Source organism: Triticum aestivum, chromosome 5A, assembly GCF_018294505.1.
Source record: "Triticum aestivum cultivar Chinese Spring chromosome 5A, IWGSC CS RefSeq v2.1, whole genome shotgun sequence".
NCBI classification, from domain to species: domain Eukaryota; kingdom Viridiplantae; phylum Streptophyta; class Magnoliopsida; order Poales; family Poaceae; genus Triticum; species Triticum aestivum.
In genome coordinates, this window is record NC_057806.1 from 654655358 (window position 1) to 654671799 (window position 16442).

At 46.6% G+C, this 16442-nt stretch overlaps 1 protein-coding gene across 1 annotated transcript; it reads right to left on the reverse strand.

The window, feature by feature from the left end:
• Window positions 1-11575: 11575 nt before the first annotated feature.
• On the reverse strand, window positions 11576-15283 carry LOC123105669 (protein phosphatase 2C 35). Its single transcript, XM_044527777.1, has 4 exons — window positions 13751-15283; window positions 13543-13656; window positions 12162-12426; window positions 11576-12048 (listed from the first exon to the last, which is right to left on the reverse strand). The coding sequence occupies exons 1-4, from the start codon at window positions 15173-15175 to the stop codon at window positions 11933-11935; spliced, it is 1920 nt and encodes a 639-aa protein (XP_044383712.1). The 5' UTR covers window positions 15176-15283; the 3' UTR covers window positions 11576-11932.
• Between the last annotated feature and the right edge of the window lie 1159 nt (window positions 15284-16442).

Genomic DNA, 16442 nt, shown 5'->3' on the forward strand with positions numbered 1-16442 from the left:
TAGCAATTATCATATTCTTCCAAGGAAGTGCCAAAAAGATTTTCAAGATCATAAGGAGTATCATTATCTTCCACAATTATATTTTCATGAGGCACAATAGTAATAGGAGCAGCATTATTTGGGAGAGATATCTTTTTACCTCGCTTCCTTTTTCTTTTCTTCTTCTTCACCACATCATGTGTGGGTTCAATCCTCTTTTTGGAGATCCTTATTAATGAGATTGGTTGAATAGGAAGCTCCTCCTCGTTACCTGATTCATCATAAGAAATAATAGGAGGGTATTGGGAAGTCTCTTCCCTTTCATTAGTATTCTCTTCATCTTATATTTGTTTTCTTTTCTTTATGTAGTTAGTAATATAAGGATTTTCAATGCAATTCACCACGCAATACATATAAATTTCCTCTAGATCAAAATGAAGAACTCTATCAAGGGCAAATTTTGGAATATCCTTAGTTATACGTTTCATTTCTTAGTAACCCATGAGCAAACTAAGTTCATTATGATGTGCAAGAGAAATCAAGTCATCACAATTTTTGGAAACGATTAGATCATGAAACAATTTGCATCCGATGGTTAAATGACCATGTTCATTGCAAAGCTCACAAGTATGGCCAAGAAAATTTAAATTTTCAGCACAATCATCTAGCATTTCTTACAACAATTTAGTTTCTAAGTACTTATGCCTCTTGCAATATCTATCTTCCCTAATTGGTGTGTACTTACAAACCCAATGCACTCCAGAAAAATTGACATGTTTATAGGAGACATTTTCATCATAACTAGTGCAATCATCAATAGAACTAGGGATATTCAAGGAGTTCATGCTAACAGCATTGCAATCATTCTCATCATTCAAAGATTTAGTGCCAAACATTTTAATGCATTCTTCTTCTAACACTTTGGCACAATTTTCCTTTCCATCATCCTCATGAAAGATATTAAAAAGATGAAGCATATGAGGCAAACTCAATTCCATATTTTTTTTTGTAATTTTCTTTTATAAACTAAACTAGTGATAAAACAAGAAACTAAAAGACTCAATTGGAAGATCTAAAGATATACCTTCAAGCACTCACCTCCCCGGCAACGGCGCCAAAAAAGAGTTTGATGTCTACTACACAACCTTCTTCTTGTAGACGTTGTTGGGCCTCCAAGTGCAGAGGTTTGTAGGACAGTAGCAAATTTCCCTCAAGTGGATGACCTAAGGTTTATCAATCCATAGGAGGCGTAGGATGAAGATGGTCTCTCTCAAGCAACCCTGCAACCAAATAACAAAGAGTCGCTTGTGTCCCCAACACACCCAATACAATGGTAAATTGTATAGGTGCACTAGTTCGGCGAAGAGATGGCGATACAAGTGGTATATGGATGGTAGATAAAGGTTTTTGTAATCTGAAAATATAAAAACAGCAAGGTAACTAATGATAAAAGTGAGCACAAATGGTATTGCAATGCTAGGAAACAAGGCCTAGGGTTCATACTTTCACTAGTGCAAGTCCTCTCAACAATAATAACATAATTGGATCACATAGCTATCCCTCAACATGCAACAAAGAGTCACTCCAAAGTCACTAATAGCGGAGAACAAACGAAGAGATTATGGTAGGGTACGAAACCACCTCAAAGTTATTCTTTCCAATCAATCCGTTGGGCTATTCCTATAAGTGTCACAAACAACCCTAGAGTTCGTACTAGAATAACACCTTAAGACACAAATCAACCAAAACCCTAATGTCACCTAGATACTCCAATGTCACCTCAAGTATCCGTGGGTATGATTATACGATATGCATCACACAATCTCAGATTCATCTATTCAACCAACACATAGAACCTCAAAGAGTACCCCAAAGTTCCTATCGGAGAATCACGACGAAAACGTGTGCCAACCCCTATGCATAGGTTCATGGGCGGAACCCGCAAGTTGATCACCAAAGCATACATCAAGTGAATCACGTGATATCCCATTGTCACCACAGATACGCACGGCAAGACATACATCAAGTGTTCTCAAATCTTTAAAGACTCAATCTGATAAGATAACTTCAAAGGGGAAACTCAATTCATTACAAGAGAGTAGAGGGGGGAGAAAACATCATAAGACCCAACTATAATAGCAAAGCTTGCGATACATCAAGATCGTGCCAAATCAAGAACACGAGAGAGAGAGAGAGAGAGAGAGATCAAACACATAGCTACTGGTACATACCCTCAGCCCTGAGGGAGAACTACTCCCTCCTCGTCATGGAGAGCACCGGGATGATGAAGATAGCCACCAGAGAGGGATTCCCCCTCCGGCAGGGTGCCGGAACGGGTCTAGATTGGCTTTCGGTGGCTACGGAGCCTTCTGGCGGCGGAACTCCCGATCTATTGTGCTCCCCAAAGTTTTTAGGGTATATGGGTATATATGGGAGGAAGAAGTACGTCAGGGGAGCCATGAGGGGCTCACGAGGGTGGAGGGCGCGCCCCCTGCCTCGTGGCTTCCTCGTTGATCCCCTTACGTGCACTCCAAGTCTTCTGGGTTTGTTCTGGTCCAAAAATAAGTTCCGTGAAGTTTCAGGTCAATTGGACTCCGTTTGATTTTCCTTTTCTGCGATACTCTAAAACAAGGAAAAAACAAAAACTGGCACTGGGCTTTAGGTTAATAGGTTAGTCCCAAAAATCATATAAAATAGCATAAAAATGCATATAAAACATCCAAGGTTGATAATATAATAGCATGGAACAATCAAAAATTATAGATACGTTGGAGACATATCACCCCCATGCAGGTGGACCCACTCTGAAACCTTCTAGAACCTTTCTGGTACAATACCGAAAATCCCAAACAATTTTCGGAACCCTGAATATGACTTCCCATATATAAATATACTTCTGGACCATTCTGGAGCTCCTCGTGATGTCCCGGATCCCATTTGAGACTCTGAACTACTTTTGGAGGGACTCACCATATGAATATTTCAATACTACCCTAGAGTTACCAAACGTTAAGTGTGCGACCCTACGGGTCCGGGAACATGCAAACATGACGGAGACTCCTCTCCAACCAATATTCAATAGCAGATCTTGATGCCCACATTGGCTCCCACATATTCAACGAAGATCTTTATCGGTTTGTACCACGATGTCGAGGATTCAGTTAATTCCATATACAATTCCCTTTGTCCGATGATATGTTACTTTCCCGAGATTCGATCGTCGGTATCTCCATACCTATTTCATTCTCATTATCGGCAAGTCTCTTTACTCATTCTGTATTACAAGATCCCCATGACTAAACTCATTGTTCACATGCTTGCAAGTGTGTTGTGATGTTGTATTACCGAGAGGACCCAGAGATATCTCTCTGTCACACGGAGTGACAAATCCCAGTCTTGATCCATGTAAGCCAACAAATACCTTCGGAGATACTTGTAGAGCACACTCATGATGACCCAGTTACGAAGTGGCGTTTGACAACCCACAAAGTATTCCTCCGGTATTCGGGAGTGGCATGATCTCATGGTCTAAGGAACTGATACTTGACATGAAGAAAGTTGTAGCAAATAACTAAGTGACACATATCCTGATGTCTACTACACAACCTTCTTCTTGTAGATGTTGTTGGGCCTCCAAGTGCGGAGGTTTGTAGGACAGTAGCAAATTTCCCTCAAGTGGATGACCTAAGGTTTATCAATCCGTGGGAGGCGTAGGATGAAGATGGTCTCTCTCAAACAACCCTGCAACCAAATAACAAAGAGTCTCTTGTGTCCCCAACACACCCAATATAATGGTAAATTGTATAGGTGCACTAGTTCGGCGAAGAGATGGTGAAACAAGTGCAATATGGATAGTAGATATAGGTTTTTGTAATCTAAAAATATAAAAACAGCAAGGTAACTAATGATAAAAGTGAGCGAAAACGGTATTGCAATGCTAGGAAACAACGCCTAGGGTTCATACTTTCACTAGTGCAAGTTCTCTCAACAATAATAACATAATTAGATCATATAACTATCCCTCAACATGCAACAAAGAGTCAGTACAAAGTCACTAATAGTGGAGAACAAACGAAGAGACTATTGTAGGGTACGAAACCACCTCAAAGTTATTCTTTCCGATCAATCCATTGGGTTATTCCTATAAGTGTCACAAACATCCCTAGAGTTCATAGTAAAATAACACCTTAAGACACACATCAACCAAAACCCTAATGTCACCTAGATACTCCAATGCCACCTCAAGTATCCGTGGGTATGATTTTACGATATGCATCACACAATCTCAAATTCATCTATTCAACCAACACAAAGAACTTCAAAGAGTGCCCCAAAGTTTCTACCGGAGAGTCGAGACAAAAACGTGTGCCAACCCCTATGCATAGATTCCCAAGGTCACGGAACCCGCAAGTTGATCACCTAAACATACATCAAGTGAGTCAATAGAATACCCCATTGTCACCACGGGTATCCCACCCAAGACATACATCAAGTGTTATCAAATCCTTAAAGACTCAATCCGATAAGATAACTTCAAAGGGAAACTCAATCCATTACAAGAGAGTAGAGGGGGAGAAACATCATAAGATCCAACTATAATAGCAAAGCTCGCGATATATCAAGATCGTGGCGAATCAAGAACACGAGAGAGAGAGAGAGAGAGAGAGAGAGAGAGATCAAACACATAGCTACTCGTACATACCCTCAACCCCGAGGGTGAACTACTCCCTCCTCGTCATGGAGAGCACCGAGATGATGAAGATGGCCACCGGAGAGGGATTCCCCCCTCCGGCAGGGTGTCGGAACGGGTCTAGATTGGTTTTTGGTGGCTATAGAGGCTTGCGGCGCCGGAACTCCCGATTTAGGTTTCTTTCTGGAAGTTTGGGTATATATAAGAGGTGTTGGAGTCGGGAACAAGTCAGGAGGGTCCCCGAGGCGGCCATGAGATAGGGGGCGCCCAGGGGGTAGGGCGCGCCCCCCACCCTCGTGGTGGCCTCAGGACTCCTCTGGTCCATCTCCGGTACTCCGTGGGCTTCTTCTGGTCCAAAAACAATCTCCGTGAATTTTCAGGTCAATTGGACTCCGTTTGATTTTCCTTTTCTGCGATACTCAAAAACAAGGAAAAAACAGAAACTGGCACTGGGCTCTAGGTTAATAGGTTAGTCCCAAAAATCATATAAAATAGCATATAAAGGCCCATTAAACATCCAAAACAGATAATATAATAGCATGGAACAATCAAAAATTATAGATACGTTGGAGACGTATCATATCCACACATGTATTTAAGTTTCCAATCAATACAATTCTAGCATGGATAATAAACATTTATAATGAACGGAAATATGATAATAGCATCTTTATTATTGCGTCTAGGGCATATTTACAACAACCACGGCCCGAGAGCTGGAGGCACCGCTGAAACTGCTGCCTCTGGGGTAGTGGAGGATGCGACCACACGCCTTGGCGATCGAGGGCAGCACCTCCTCCTTTATCAGGTGGCGGTGGCGCTGTGGTGGCGAGTAGGGCCTGTCGATCGGCGTGTACCAGCTATGCGGTGGGGGCGACGACAGCTCATTCTTCACGTGGCGGAGGCGCTGGGGGAACGCCGGTTCTTGCTTCATGCAGCCACCGATGTGAAGGCCGCGGTGGCGCGGCGAGGAGTTGGCTCATCCTTCACATGCTGGAGTGGGGATGCCAGCTCCCACTTAATGCGGACCCGTGGTAGGGACGGTGGCTCCACCTTTACGTGCGCCTACGATGGTGGTCTCGGGCCCATCTGATGGAGGAATTCTTCGTTCGTCAGCGCCGGTTTCCTCTACAGTCAACGCATCCACGACGCGACATTGTCCATGACGCTCCCACTACAACTGCGGAGGGATGTCAGCCTGTTGGTTGCTATTCTCTCCAGTCTGACCGCCTGCGACGCTCCTGTTGTCCGCGATGCTACTGCTACGACTAGGGGGGTGTTAGAGATATATTTGGGTTACATGTATTTAGTAGTCTAGGATTTGTAATCCGTCTCCTACTTTATCTCCTGGAGAGGCTTCTTTCCCTCCAAGTCTTGTACTCAATATATACTCTCCCTCGAGGCTCAATAATACATCCATCAATTACACCAATCCCTCTCTATCCCTTCTAACATCCATGTCAGATGGCTTCTGCGGTAAAGACACTGTGTTTCGAACGTATGCGGGCAGTTTGGGGGTCGTCATTGGAGATGCCCTAACTTGTCACAAAAATTGCGGTCAATGTCAGTGCCTATAATTGGAGAAACGTATAAAACCTTTCTTTTGGTCCCAGCAACCACTCAACCCGGAAGGGTATGCATTTCTTATAGAAAATCATCTGTTGGATCTTACTTTCCCTTGCTGAAGGATATTGTTGCTATTTGTACTAAGAACGCATTTCAAGATCAGTCTTGCTAAGTCTCAATCGACTAAGATTTAACGAAGTCTTAGTCGACAGTATATCCGTGAGATTTTACATTGAGATTCGTATAAAAAAATCTTTTTAGTTTTTTCTTTTTCTCTCTTACATGTTTGTCACTTGACTGAGACTTGGTTAAATCTCGGTCGACTGAGACGTAGCCACACCCTTTGAAGATAGTTGTTCCTCACCATTGAAGAAAACTAAATTCCAAGCTTTATACACGTTATGACCCAGCCTTTTCATGTCAAATTGGGTATATGTTATTTTCTTTCATACTGGGACAAAACCTTTGCCTGTCACCGACCGTTCCTCCTCTAAAGAGTTGCCAACACTCGGCTATAAAGAGTTGTAATGTCATATAGAGTCAACCTAATAGCCGGCATGTACACTAGTAAACTTTAAATATGTACTCCCTCCATTTCTTTTTAGTCTGCATATAACTTCTATCTAAAATCAAACTATCTCTAGTTTCACCAAACTTTTTTTGACCAGAAAACAGTAGGAGAGACTCCTACTGCCAATTTGTATGAATGTACCAGTAGCAGTTTACATATGTACAAGGGTGTGAGAGACCCCTCCACTTTCGGGGGGTGGGACAAAAAAGGGGAGTAAACTAGCAAAAGAAGTAGAGGAAGTAGAAAAGAAAAAAGATTGCCTCAGAACCTAAGTGTTGTGAGGCAGGCTATGTTACACTTTCCACAAAGGCGGCGATGATGTCTATGTGTTTCTCTGAGGCTCTGTGTTTCAGATTAGAGAAGTCCCTTTTGAATCGCCTCTTCCATGAATCTATCGATGGTGGTATGTGCCTGAAGTAATTATTGTTCCTTTCTTTCCAAAGGCTCCAGGCTGCCACCAGGAATAATTCCATGAACATCCCTCTTTGCCAATTATTCTTGGCAGTCTCTAACAGCTGCAGTCTGTGATTTCGATCGGTCCATCAAATCTCTAGGGTATCCCAACATGCCTTGCTGAAGCTGCAGTGGAAAAAGAAATGTTCCACTGTCTCTTCAATGTGTGTTTCACAAAGCAAGCAGTCCAGATCAGACCCAATATTGTAGTGTCTCCTCTTTAGCATGTTATGGGTATTAAGTCTATCCGAAAGAAGTAGACAGCCGAAAACTTTGATTTTCGGGGTGCAAATGCATTTCCAAAGCCATTTAAAAGCATCATGCACAGGAACATCCTTGAAGAAGAATTTGTAATGGTCCTTGGACTTGAATTCCTGGGCTCCCCATATATAGGTCCATTGATCTTGAGTGCTAGAGGATAACCCGGTGTCAGCAAGTTGTGTCTGGAGTTGCCTAAGCTCATGTAGCGCTTGTGGCGAAAGAGGGAGGCGGAAAGCAGTATTGAGTGATTGTATGGACAAGAAATCTTTGACGGAGATATCCTCATGGAGTGATAAAGAGTATGCCCTAGGGTAGGCATCAGCCAAGATGTTGTCTTGCCATGAATTTTTCCAGAATAAGATTGTCTTTCCATTTTGCACTTGAATCATGGTCACACCTCTGAAAGTGGGGCTGAGATGCATGATGTCACGCCACCAAAAGGATCCACACGGATCAACAGCGTGTGGAATGCGGTCTGTATAATATGTGTCCCACAGCAGTTGGACCCAGAGGATATCATGCTTGTTGTAGAATTTGTGTAGAAACTTGAGGAGTAGTGCATCATTTTGGACCTGGAGGTTGATGACACCTAGCCCACCACTTTGTTTCGGTCGGCAGACCAAATCCCAAGCTAAGAATTTGATTTCTCTCCCTGGTCAGTTTTCTTAATCCAAAGGCACTGTCGACGGATTTTGTCAAGCTGCTCAAGCATTTTGGGAGGAAGCTTCAGTGTGCCCATGGTATATATTATCAAGGAGGTGATGAGGGAATTTAGCCGGGATAGTTTCCCAGCTTGTGACATCATGGACATGGAGGCAGGTATACTTTCTTTCAGCACGACAGACTAGGGTCATAAGATCTTGCACTGTTGGACGAGTCGTTCCCAATGGCAGCCCAAGGTAAGTGAAGGGCATGGAGACCACAACACATCCAAAGATTGTTGCAATGTTCTGTCCTAAATCCGTGGTAGTGTTGATAGGGATTAGAGTTGATTTGTGAAAGTTAATCCATAGGCCAATAGAGGTGGCGTAGTCAGTGAGGATACTCTTCATTCCGGTTGCTTGGATTGGGCAAGCGGGCATGATAATGATTGTGTCGTCGGCGTATTGTATGACAGGATAGTCCATACTTCGTTCGCTGGGGAACGGCATGGTCCAAAGGCCTTTGGAGTATGCGTCATTAATTGTAGCTTGTAGCAGTTCAGCCGCGAGAACAAAGATTAGGGGTGATAATGGGTCACCTTGCCATACTCCACACCGACATTGAAATTGTCTCCCCGGAACTCCGTTTAGCATGACAGAGGATTTCCCCGACGAGAAGATGCATTTAATCCAGTCAATCCATTTTGAATTAAAGCCCATATGTTGCATGATTTCAATCATCGCCGGGTGCTCGATTGTGTCAAAGGCCTTGGCGAAATCAAGTTTGAGAAGGACGATCGGTTGTTTGGAAGATTGGCACTGGTGAATGAATTCAAATGCCCAAGCAAGGCAGACTTGAATGGATCTCCCTTTTAGAAATCTGTATTAATTTTTGTGCATGATCTTAAGGATAACTTTTTTCAACCGATTAGCCAGAATTTTCATGATCACTGTCAGACAACAGTTAAGCAATGTGACTGGGCGATAGTCATTGACTATTTCTGGAGAGTTATTCTTTGGAATAAGAGTGATGTATTCATAGTTAAGACTCTCAAGATTCAGATTACCTTGATGGAATTCATTGCAGAGCTGATAAAAATTTGTTTTAATAATTGGCCAACAAGCTTTTAAGAATGCTCCATTGAATCCATCTAGTCCAGGGGCTCTATCCGGAGGCATCTCTTTAATGACTGCATCAATCTCAGCTGTTGTAAAGGGGGTCGTAAGATGTTTAGATTCATTATAGAAAAAACTTATAGAAAAAAGTATCAGCATTTAAGATGCCAAAGGAATATCTTTAGATTCACTATGGAATGTAGTTTCATATTATGTATATTTGATATTGTAGATGTTGATATTTTTTAATATAAATTTGGTCAAAGTTTGTAAAAAGTTTGACTTGAGACAAATCTTATATACAGAGTAAAAGGAACGGATGGGGTACTACCTTGTAAAGAGTTGGCTGACCTTACAATCTTACAAAGTGTTTTGGGGCTCGTGTTGCAGCTGGCTACTACTCCCTCCGTTTCAAAATAAATGACCCAACTTTATACTAACTTAGTACAAAGTTGGGTCATCTATTTTGGAATGGAGGGAGTAGTAACTTACAGCCTGTTTCTCTTCTATCTGCTCTCATTTCTCCTCCAGCCAAGCAAAGGCATAGTAATATTTTAGTCACTATAGTCTGCTTATGTCATCTTATTGTACTTTGTCTCAAAAGCATATAGTGCATGGAGAAGTAGGCAAGCAAGTGGTGTTTTTCTTTCTTTCTAGAACAGCAACGAGAGCACCAATTATTGGTCAATCAGCAAGCAACAAGCAGCATGGAAGGCGGCATGCTTGCGTGTCGAGATAAATAAGTTAGTGGGGATGACTCTCTTAGGTACATATGATTTGTAAGGATTGCTTTGCACTCTATGTTTTTTCATCCACTCAAACATCTTGCTACGATTCCATTGTTTTCATATGGCATGAAACACTATTTGATCCAAATTCCTATGGTTTACTAATCCTAGAGGGCCCAAGAGGATATGTCACTCCAATCCTCTTGTATTTCCCCTATTTATGTATTTTGAGAATCCAATTAATCTACAAAATCCTTAGTTGTTGGGAACCATGACCCCATGGGTATTTTCACTGTTAAGACTACTCTCCAACTCTTCATGATCTTGAGTGGATACAAGACTTCAACAACGACAGATATGGGTTTTTTTTTGCTCAATTAACAATGGCATACACGGTTGTGTGTCGAAAATACTTTAGTCAATAGTTTGTGATGAGAATTGCGGTCAACTTGGCCCCGCAGCCACTCAAGAGGGAAGGGTATGCATTTCTTAGAGGAAACCATCTGCTGGATCTTACTTTGCTTTGCTTAAGAATACTGTTGCTATCAGTGCTTAGGAAACAGGCATTTGAAGATTGTTGAGTCTCACCATCGAAGAAAAATAAAATCAAAGCTTTATGCACGCAATGACCCAAATTGTATACATATTTTCTTTCCTAGTGGAACAAAACCTTTGCTTGACACCCACCGTTCCTCCTAAGGCTAGTTATAGTGGGAGTAAATTAGCTAGTAACATAGCGCACTCCAAGAAATTTTTGCTTATGTGGCAAGTATTTAATGTGAGGTAGTAACATAATATATTAGTGTAACATAGCGCTTTTCAATATAAGATGAGTCTACAAGCTAATAAATGAAGCCATCCATGACACTACTATTATGTTACTTTGCTTTATGAAAGTAGTAACTTAGACTAGTATCATGCATATGACACTACTATTATGTTACTTTGCATTATGAAAGTAGTAACTTAGACTAGTATCATGCATATGACACTAGTCTAAGTTACTCCTCACTATGACCAGCCTAATGAAAACCATGTTCTTTTTCTTCTTTTCTCTTCTTTCTAGAACAGCATAGAGAGCACCAATTATTGGTCAACCAGCAACCAGCCATTCATTGAATTCCAGCCTCTGACCAGATGCTAGAATTTCAGTGTGGGCGCTGAATCCAAGAGACAAGAGTTAAGTCCATGCACATGCGCCGATCACAATGTCAGCCCAAGCATTCAAGGAAGGCCGGTACTCCTCCTACAGCAGATAAGGATGGCAAGTGGTAGTCTCTGCTGATGAAATCAATTGTTGAGCAGGGTGGTAGCTGAGCTCTAAAGATAGTAGGACTATCTATCTATCAGTTGGGAGGTCAACACAAGACAGCAATGGATTGATTACTCTGACCAAATAAACGGATGCCTCACTGATCTTGGCCATGGAAGTCTCTTCCAGAGATCGCCAAAGTCCAACTTAGAACCGGTCACCCGTGCAGATGCAGTGATACACGCGCATGTAGCCGCAATTGCAAGGTGTGGACAGCGAAGAAGACGCACGCACGCACGGACGGACGAGCGCAGAAGGTCAATGAAACGCGACCAATTGGTCTCATATATTCGGTTATTAATAATTGATGAACAAATCCTCTTTTACATGGCCGACTCATCGTCCGTGACTCAGCTAGCTGGACGCAACGTGCCAAGCACCCACCAGATGACCAGAACCTGATCCGACCCAGCGTTTGATTGATATTGTACAGTCGCAGCTGGGGAAGAAAGACGACTGGATGGAGTTGGGACTGGGAGTAGCCGCGCGCACGACACGACACGAACGAACTGCTCAGGGCCTGCAATGCAACGCAAAAACACCTCTCTCTCTCTCTCTCTCTGTATATACGTTTCCTCTCTCTAGCCTACTACTAGTATGTTTATTATTGTGTATTTACACGCAAGATCTCCAGATCCTGCCCTCCAGGGAGATGACGATGACCGACACGTCGTCGTGGTACCGCCGGCGGTCGCCCTGCGGGATCTCGATCAGCTCATGAAAGTCCATTCCTGAAACAACAGCAAGCAATGTGAGAAAGGTGTCCATTGACTGAATGAAGCTCAAAAGCTCAGCTCCATCATCTTTCTAGAAGTTCATTCAAAAGCTACTGCAATGTTCGTACCTGCTTTGTTCGCTGCTCGGAAGAGGACCTCCTCGACGAGGTGCTGGGCGGGGTCGCCCTCGGGCGTCGTCGCGATGAACATCTCCACCTGCGCCACCGCCTCCTCGTTGGTGAAGTACTGGTAGAGCCCGTCCGAGGACAGGATGAGGAACCTGTCCCTCGTGCTCAGCCTGTGGTGGAAAAGGGAAGGGTTGCACGTGATGTAGGGCGACGACCCGACGTAGTCGATCCGGAACATCTCCAGCAGCGCGTCGTTCCATTTCGGCTGTCAAAAAAGCAGCAGCAACCACTCTTGTCAGCACAGCACAAAGGATGATGAAATTTTCATCTGGTCCAAAGTTGACACACACATGCAAACATTTCCAGCTACGAATAATCATCTTGCAAAATGGACAGCTTACGCAGTTCGATAACGAATGCCAGACTCCCGTGCGAGTGAGTGGAGTGCGCACCAAAACAAAACAGGATTCATGTTTGCCTAACTCTCAGAATTGTTCTCTTGCTGAAAGAATAATGTCAGATTGTTCACTTCAGGTCCAAGAAAGGGACTCCCCTCCCCTCCTCCTGGCCACCAGCAAGATCGAGTGATCGAGCTGACAATAGAGAATAATTTCTACTACAGAATCCGACAACACTTTCACATGGCAGGAGCCGATTTTTTCTTCCAAAGAGAAGAAAAATAACGTGCCTTCCTTGGAAGCCACTCAAGTCGCCGCTGGCTTTCCGGCCACATTTCAGCACTGCACTGCACACACAAAGTTCACCATTCCTTGCACTTGGACACAAGTAAAAGGAAGAAAACCTCGTTTTCTCTCTGGGAGAGCAGTGGCTTCTCCTACAATTGTTGGACCTGGCTGGGTGTACACGCGGTGACCAGGGAACTGAGCTTTGAAAAATTCCTCCGGCCAAAGTTAGTCTAGGGTGTCCATGTCAACAAGGTCAGTTCAACCAGGATGGTCCTATTTCCCGTCCAAAAGAGGTTTGAATTGACAGGGGATTCATTTTTATTTTTTCAAACCTTGGACCGCCTGCTCCAGATTTTTGCTTCCACTTTTTTCGGACCTTTGCTTAACCATGACTTTAAGTTATGTGTTGACCAAAAGTGTCGGCAAAATATTTTGCTGATCAGTTTTTGTGCTTTCTCAACGTTTCAGATGTCAGTTTCAAGTAAGAGATTTCCTTGAATTACTTAGGACACATGAGACATGACTAGTTGTGTCATCCAGCAATCACACGCTACTTCCAGAAAAATCCACGTCGTGCAACAGTAGTTTGCTCATCAACAGGTTGCAAACTTAACCAATTGCAGAGCATAATCATGATAACTCAAGGAATGCAAACTTTTTATGCCAGAAACTGACATGATCGAGCATGAGCTAACCTGTTTCAAGAAACCGGCGCCGAACGCTCTGGTCACCTTGAGCGAGCCCTTCACGCGGTCCTTGGAGATCGCCGACGGATCATCGGGGTGCTCATTTCGAATTCTGCGAACCTCCTGCATTGATCGGCACAGATAAACCATCATCAGACAAAGAACAGACACTCGATTGTCAAGCTCGAATCATGTTGGTGTGAGCCAGTTAAATCACCTCCGGCATGGAAGTGCTATGATCCGAGGTGAGCTGCACGGCGGACAGGCACGGCGACAGGCCGTCGAAGGAGCCCTCGCTGATGTGCTCGAGGTCGACGCTGTCCATTGTCGCCAAGACAGCCCGGCTGTCGCCCACGCCCATAACGTACATGTCCTCCCCTTTCATGAGCATCGAGAGGACGCAGGAGCCCATGAGCGCCAGCTCTGGGAACTCGCCGACCATCTTGTCGGCGATGCCCAGGTACGCGTCCTCCGTCTTGCGGAGCGCGCGCGCCAGCGCCTTGAGCACGGCGATGTGGTCATTCTCGCCGTTGCTCCGGGGAGGAGGCTGCGTTGCCGGTTTGAGGCTGGAGCAGTCGCGCTCCCACTCGCACCTCCACTGCCGTTGGTCGTTGTCGTCGACGCTGCCGCTGCCGCTGCGCGGTGGCCTGGAGCGGCGCGCGCGGCGCCGGCGGGTGCACTGGTCCTGGTGGTCCGGGGCCGTGGTGCTGGGCGCTGAGCCTGGCTGGTCCTCTTGGGACTGCTCCCAGAGCAGGCCGCGGAGCTCGCGGTGCACGGCGGCGTAGAGGTTGGAGACGAGGAAGTCGGTGGCGTCGGGGCCGTTGAAGCCGTCGTAGATGCCGACGAACACCCAGCCGCGCTCCTCCGACACGACGACGTGGACGCGGTCCTCGCCGGCCTTCCCCTGCGCCCACTGCAGGCCATTGGAGTCCCCGCCACAGGCCGCGACGGCCGCCGCGGCGTCGGGCGAGCCGAGATCCGGGTGGCCCTGAAACCGGTCGGTGCGGGCGAGCAGCGCGCGCGTGAAGTCGCGGATGCGGCGGCCGCCATGCGAGAGGCTCCGTCGCAGCGCGGGAACAGCGCCCCCGCCACCGGCCATCCGCCCGGAGGCGACGGCGCCGGGGAGCGGGCCGGAGAGGAGCGCGGCGTCGAGGGGCCCGGAGAGGAACCCGCGCTCGATGGGCCCGGAGAGGAAGCCGCCGGAGAAGGGCGCGGAGGAGATGGGGCCGGAGGGGAAGCGGGGGACCGGCTGCAGCGGGACGGCGGCGAAGGACTCGGAGCTCTCGAAGCCGGAGGAGGCGGTGGAGTCGTCGGGCAGCAGGAGGAGCGCGGAGGTGGAGAGCGGCGTGGAGACGTTGGCGGAGAGCGCGGCCCCCGAGATGGCGCGGAAGGTGGTGGCCTCCTCGGCGGCCGCCTTGGCGTCGGGCACGAGCAGGTCGCCGTCGTCGGCCGCGGGGTAGTAGAAGTGGGCCGGGGGCAGCTTGTCGGGGCGCACGTAGCAGAAGGAGTGGCCCAGCCCCTCGTCGTAGGCCGGGTCGGAGGGCAGCGCGGCCGGCGCGACGTGGCGGCGCCGGCTCTTGGCGCCGCCGACCGCCCCCACGCCGCCGCCGGCGCAGCAGAAGCAGGCGATGGAGTTGCCCATGGATGGAGGTGGGAGAGGAGGGATGGAGGCGGCGGAGGAGAGGCGGGGCGGGGGATTATAATGCGGGGAGCATCGGCGGGGGGGAGAGTTGACTTGGGGAGTTGGAGCAGGGAGTGGGTGTGGGGTTGAAATGCCGGAATATTTTAAGAGGAGGCCGTCGGGGGGCGGGGCGCGCGGCTTCCGTTCCGTTCCGTCCCACCTCGCTCCCCTGCCTAGCCGTTGACTCCTGTGGGCGTGGTGTGTGGCGCTGCTCCGGGTGAGTGCGGAAACCTGGCGGATGACGCAGCATGCAGGAAAGATGAAATCCAACGGCCGACCCTCTCTGCGCCCCGCGCCCGTGTGGCCCGGCCCTGCTGCTGGTGCGCGTGACGGCAGGGGACGACGCACGCACGCAGTTTCGGTGGCCGGCCGGAGCTGGGGTGGTTGGTGGGTGGCCGGTACCCCCTCCCTTCCTCCCTCTCGGATCCGTAACAATCGTCGTGGTTTTAGTTCAAAATCCTAAATAAAGCCGCGCATGTTCACTGTATGACCTCGTGTGAAACGCACTCCGCAAACCGGCCCTCCAAAAACTTATTTTGGAATCTGGCTCCTTTCATTTGCGTCTAACCATCAGAAGTGTAACTTACGCGTGAAGGCGTCTTAAGAGAGAAGACGTGTTAGACTATGGCCGACAACGTGGCACCCGCTTGTCGCGCCCATATCTTTGATATCGAAGATCACCCGTCTAAGCATCATGATGCGATAGCTCGGGAGGGCTTTACACAAGGCATTTCATTCTAGGAAGTCAAGGGGAAATCTCATGGGGATGATGGGCGAAGAAGGTCAACCCGTCACGAACAGGCACGCCCATGAAAACCAGCGGGGCTCCCTTGGTGGCTACAAAAGGGAATTGAGGGGTTCTGTCCAAGGGACAGTGGAAAAATGGAACACATGAGAATATCACTGCACCTATTGTAAAGCATACAAAAGGCATTTTCTCTTTCAATGGACAAGCAATAGGGTATTACACCCATTTCGATGGCCCGAACTTGGTAAACTGCCACGATGTCGCTCGTGAAGTGACTGAAGTGTTTTAACCACTGGCCAAATAATCTAAGAGCTCGGACATAACTCCGATATCGATGATCGCCCATCGACAATCTATGAAGAATGCCTCGGACCCAAGATTTGTAAAGCATAACTTTAGCACATTAAGTATGAACTTATGTATAACTAGAGCATGATCGATTGTCGGCTGCGGCTATAATCGAAGAAATTAAACATCTTC

Bases quoted from the DNA above. Each gene is read 5' to 3' on its own strand.
- LOC123105669 (XM_044527777.1), bottom strand. From the start codon at position 15,175: ATGGGCAACTCCATCGCCTGCTTCTGCTGCGCCGGCGGCGGCGTGGGG. The intron at 13,657-13,750 runs GTGATTTAACTG...CGATCAATGCAG, and splicing joins ATAGCACTTCCATGCCGGAG to GAGGTTCGCAGAATTCGAAA. The intron at 12,427-13,542 runs GTTAGCTCATGC...CTTTTTTGACAG, and splicing joins GCGCCGGTTTCTTGAAACAG to CCGAAATGGAACGACGCGCT.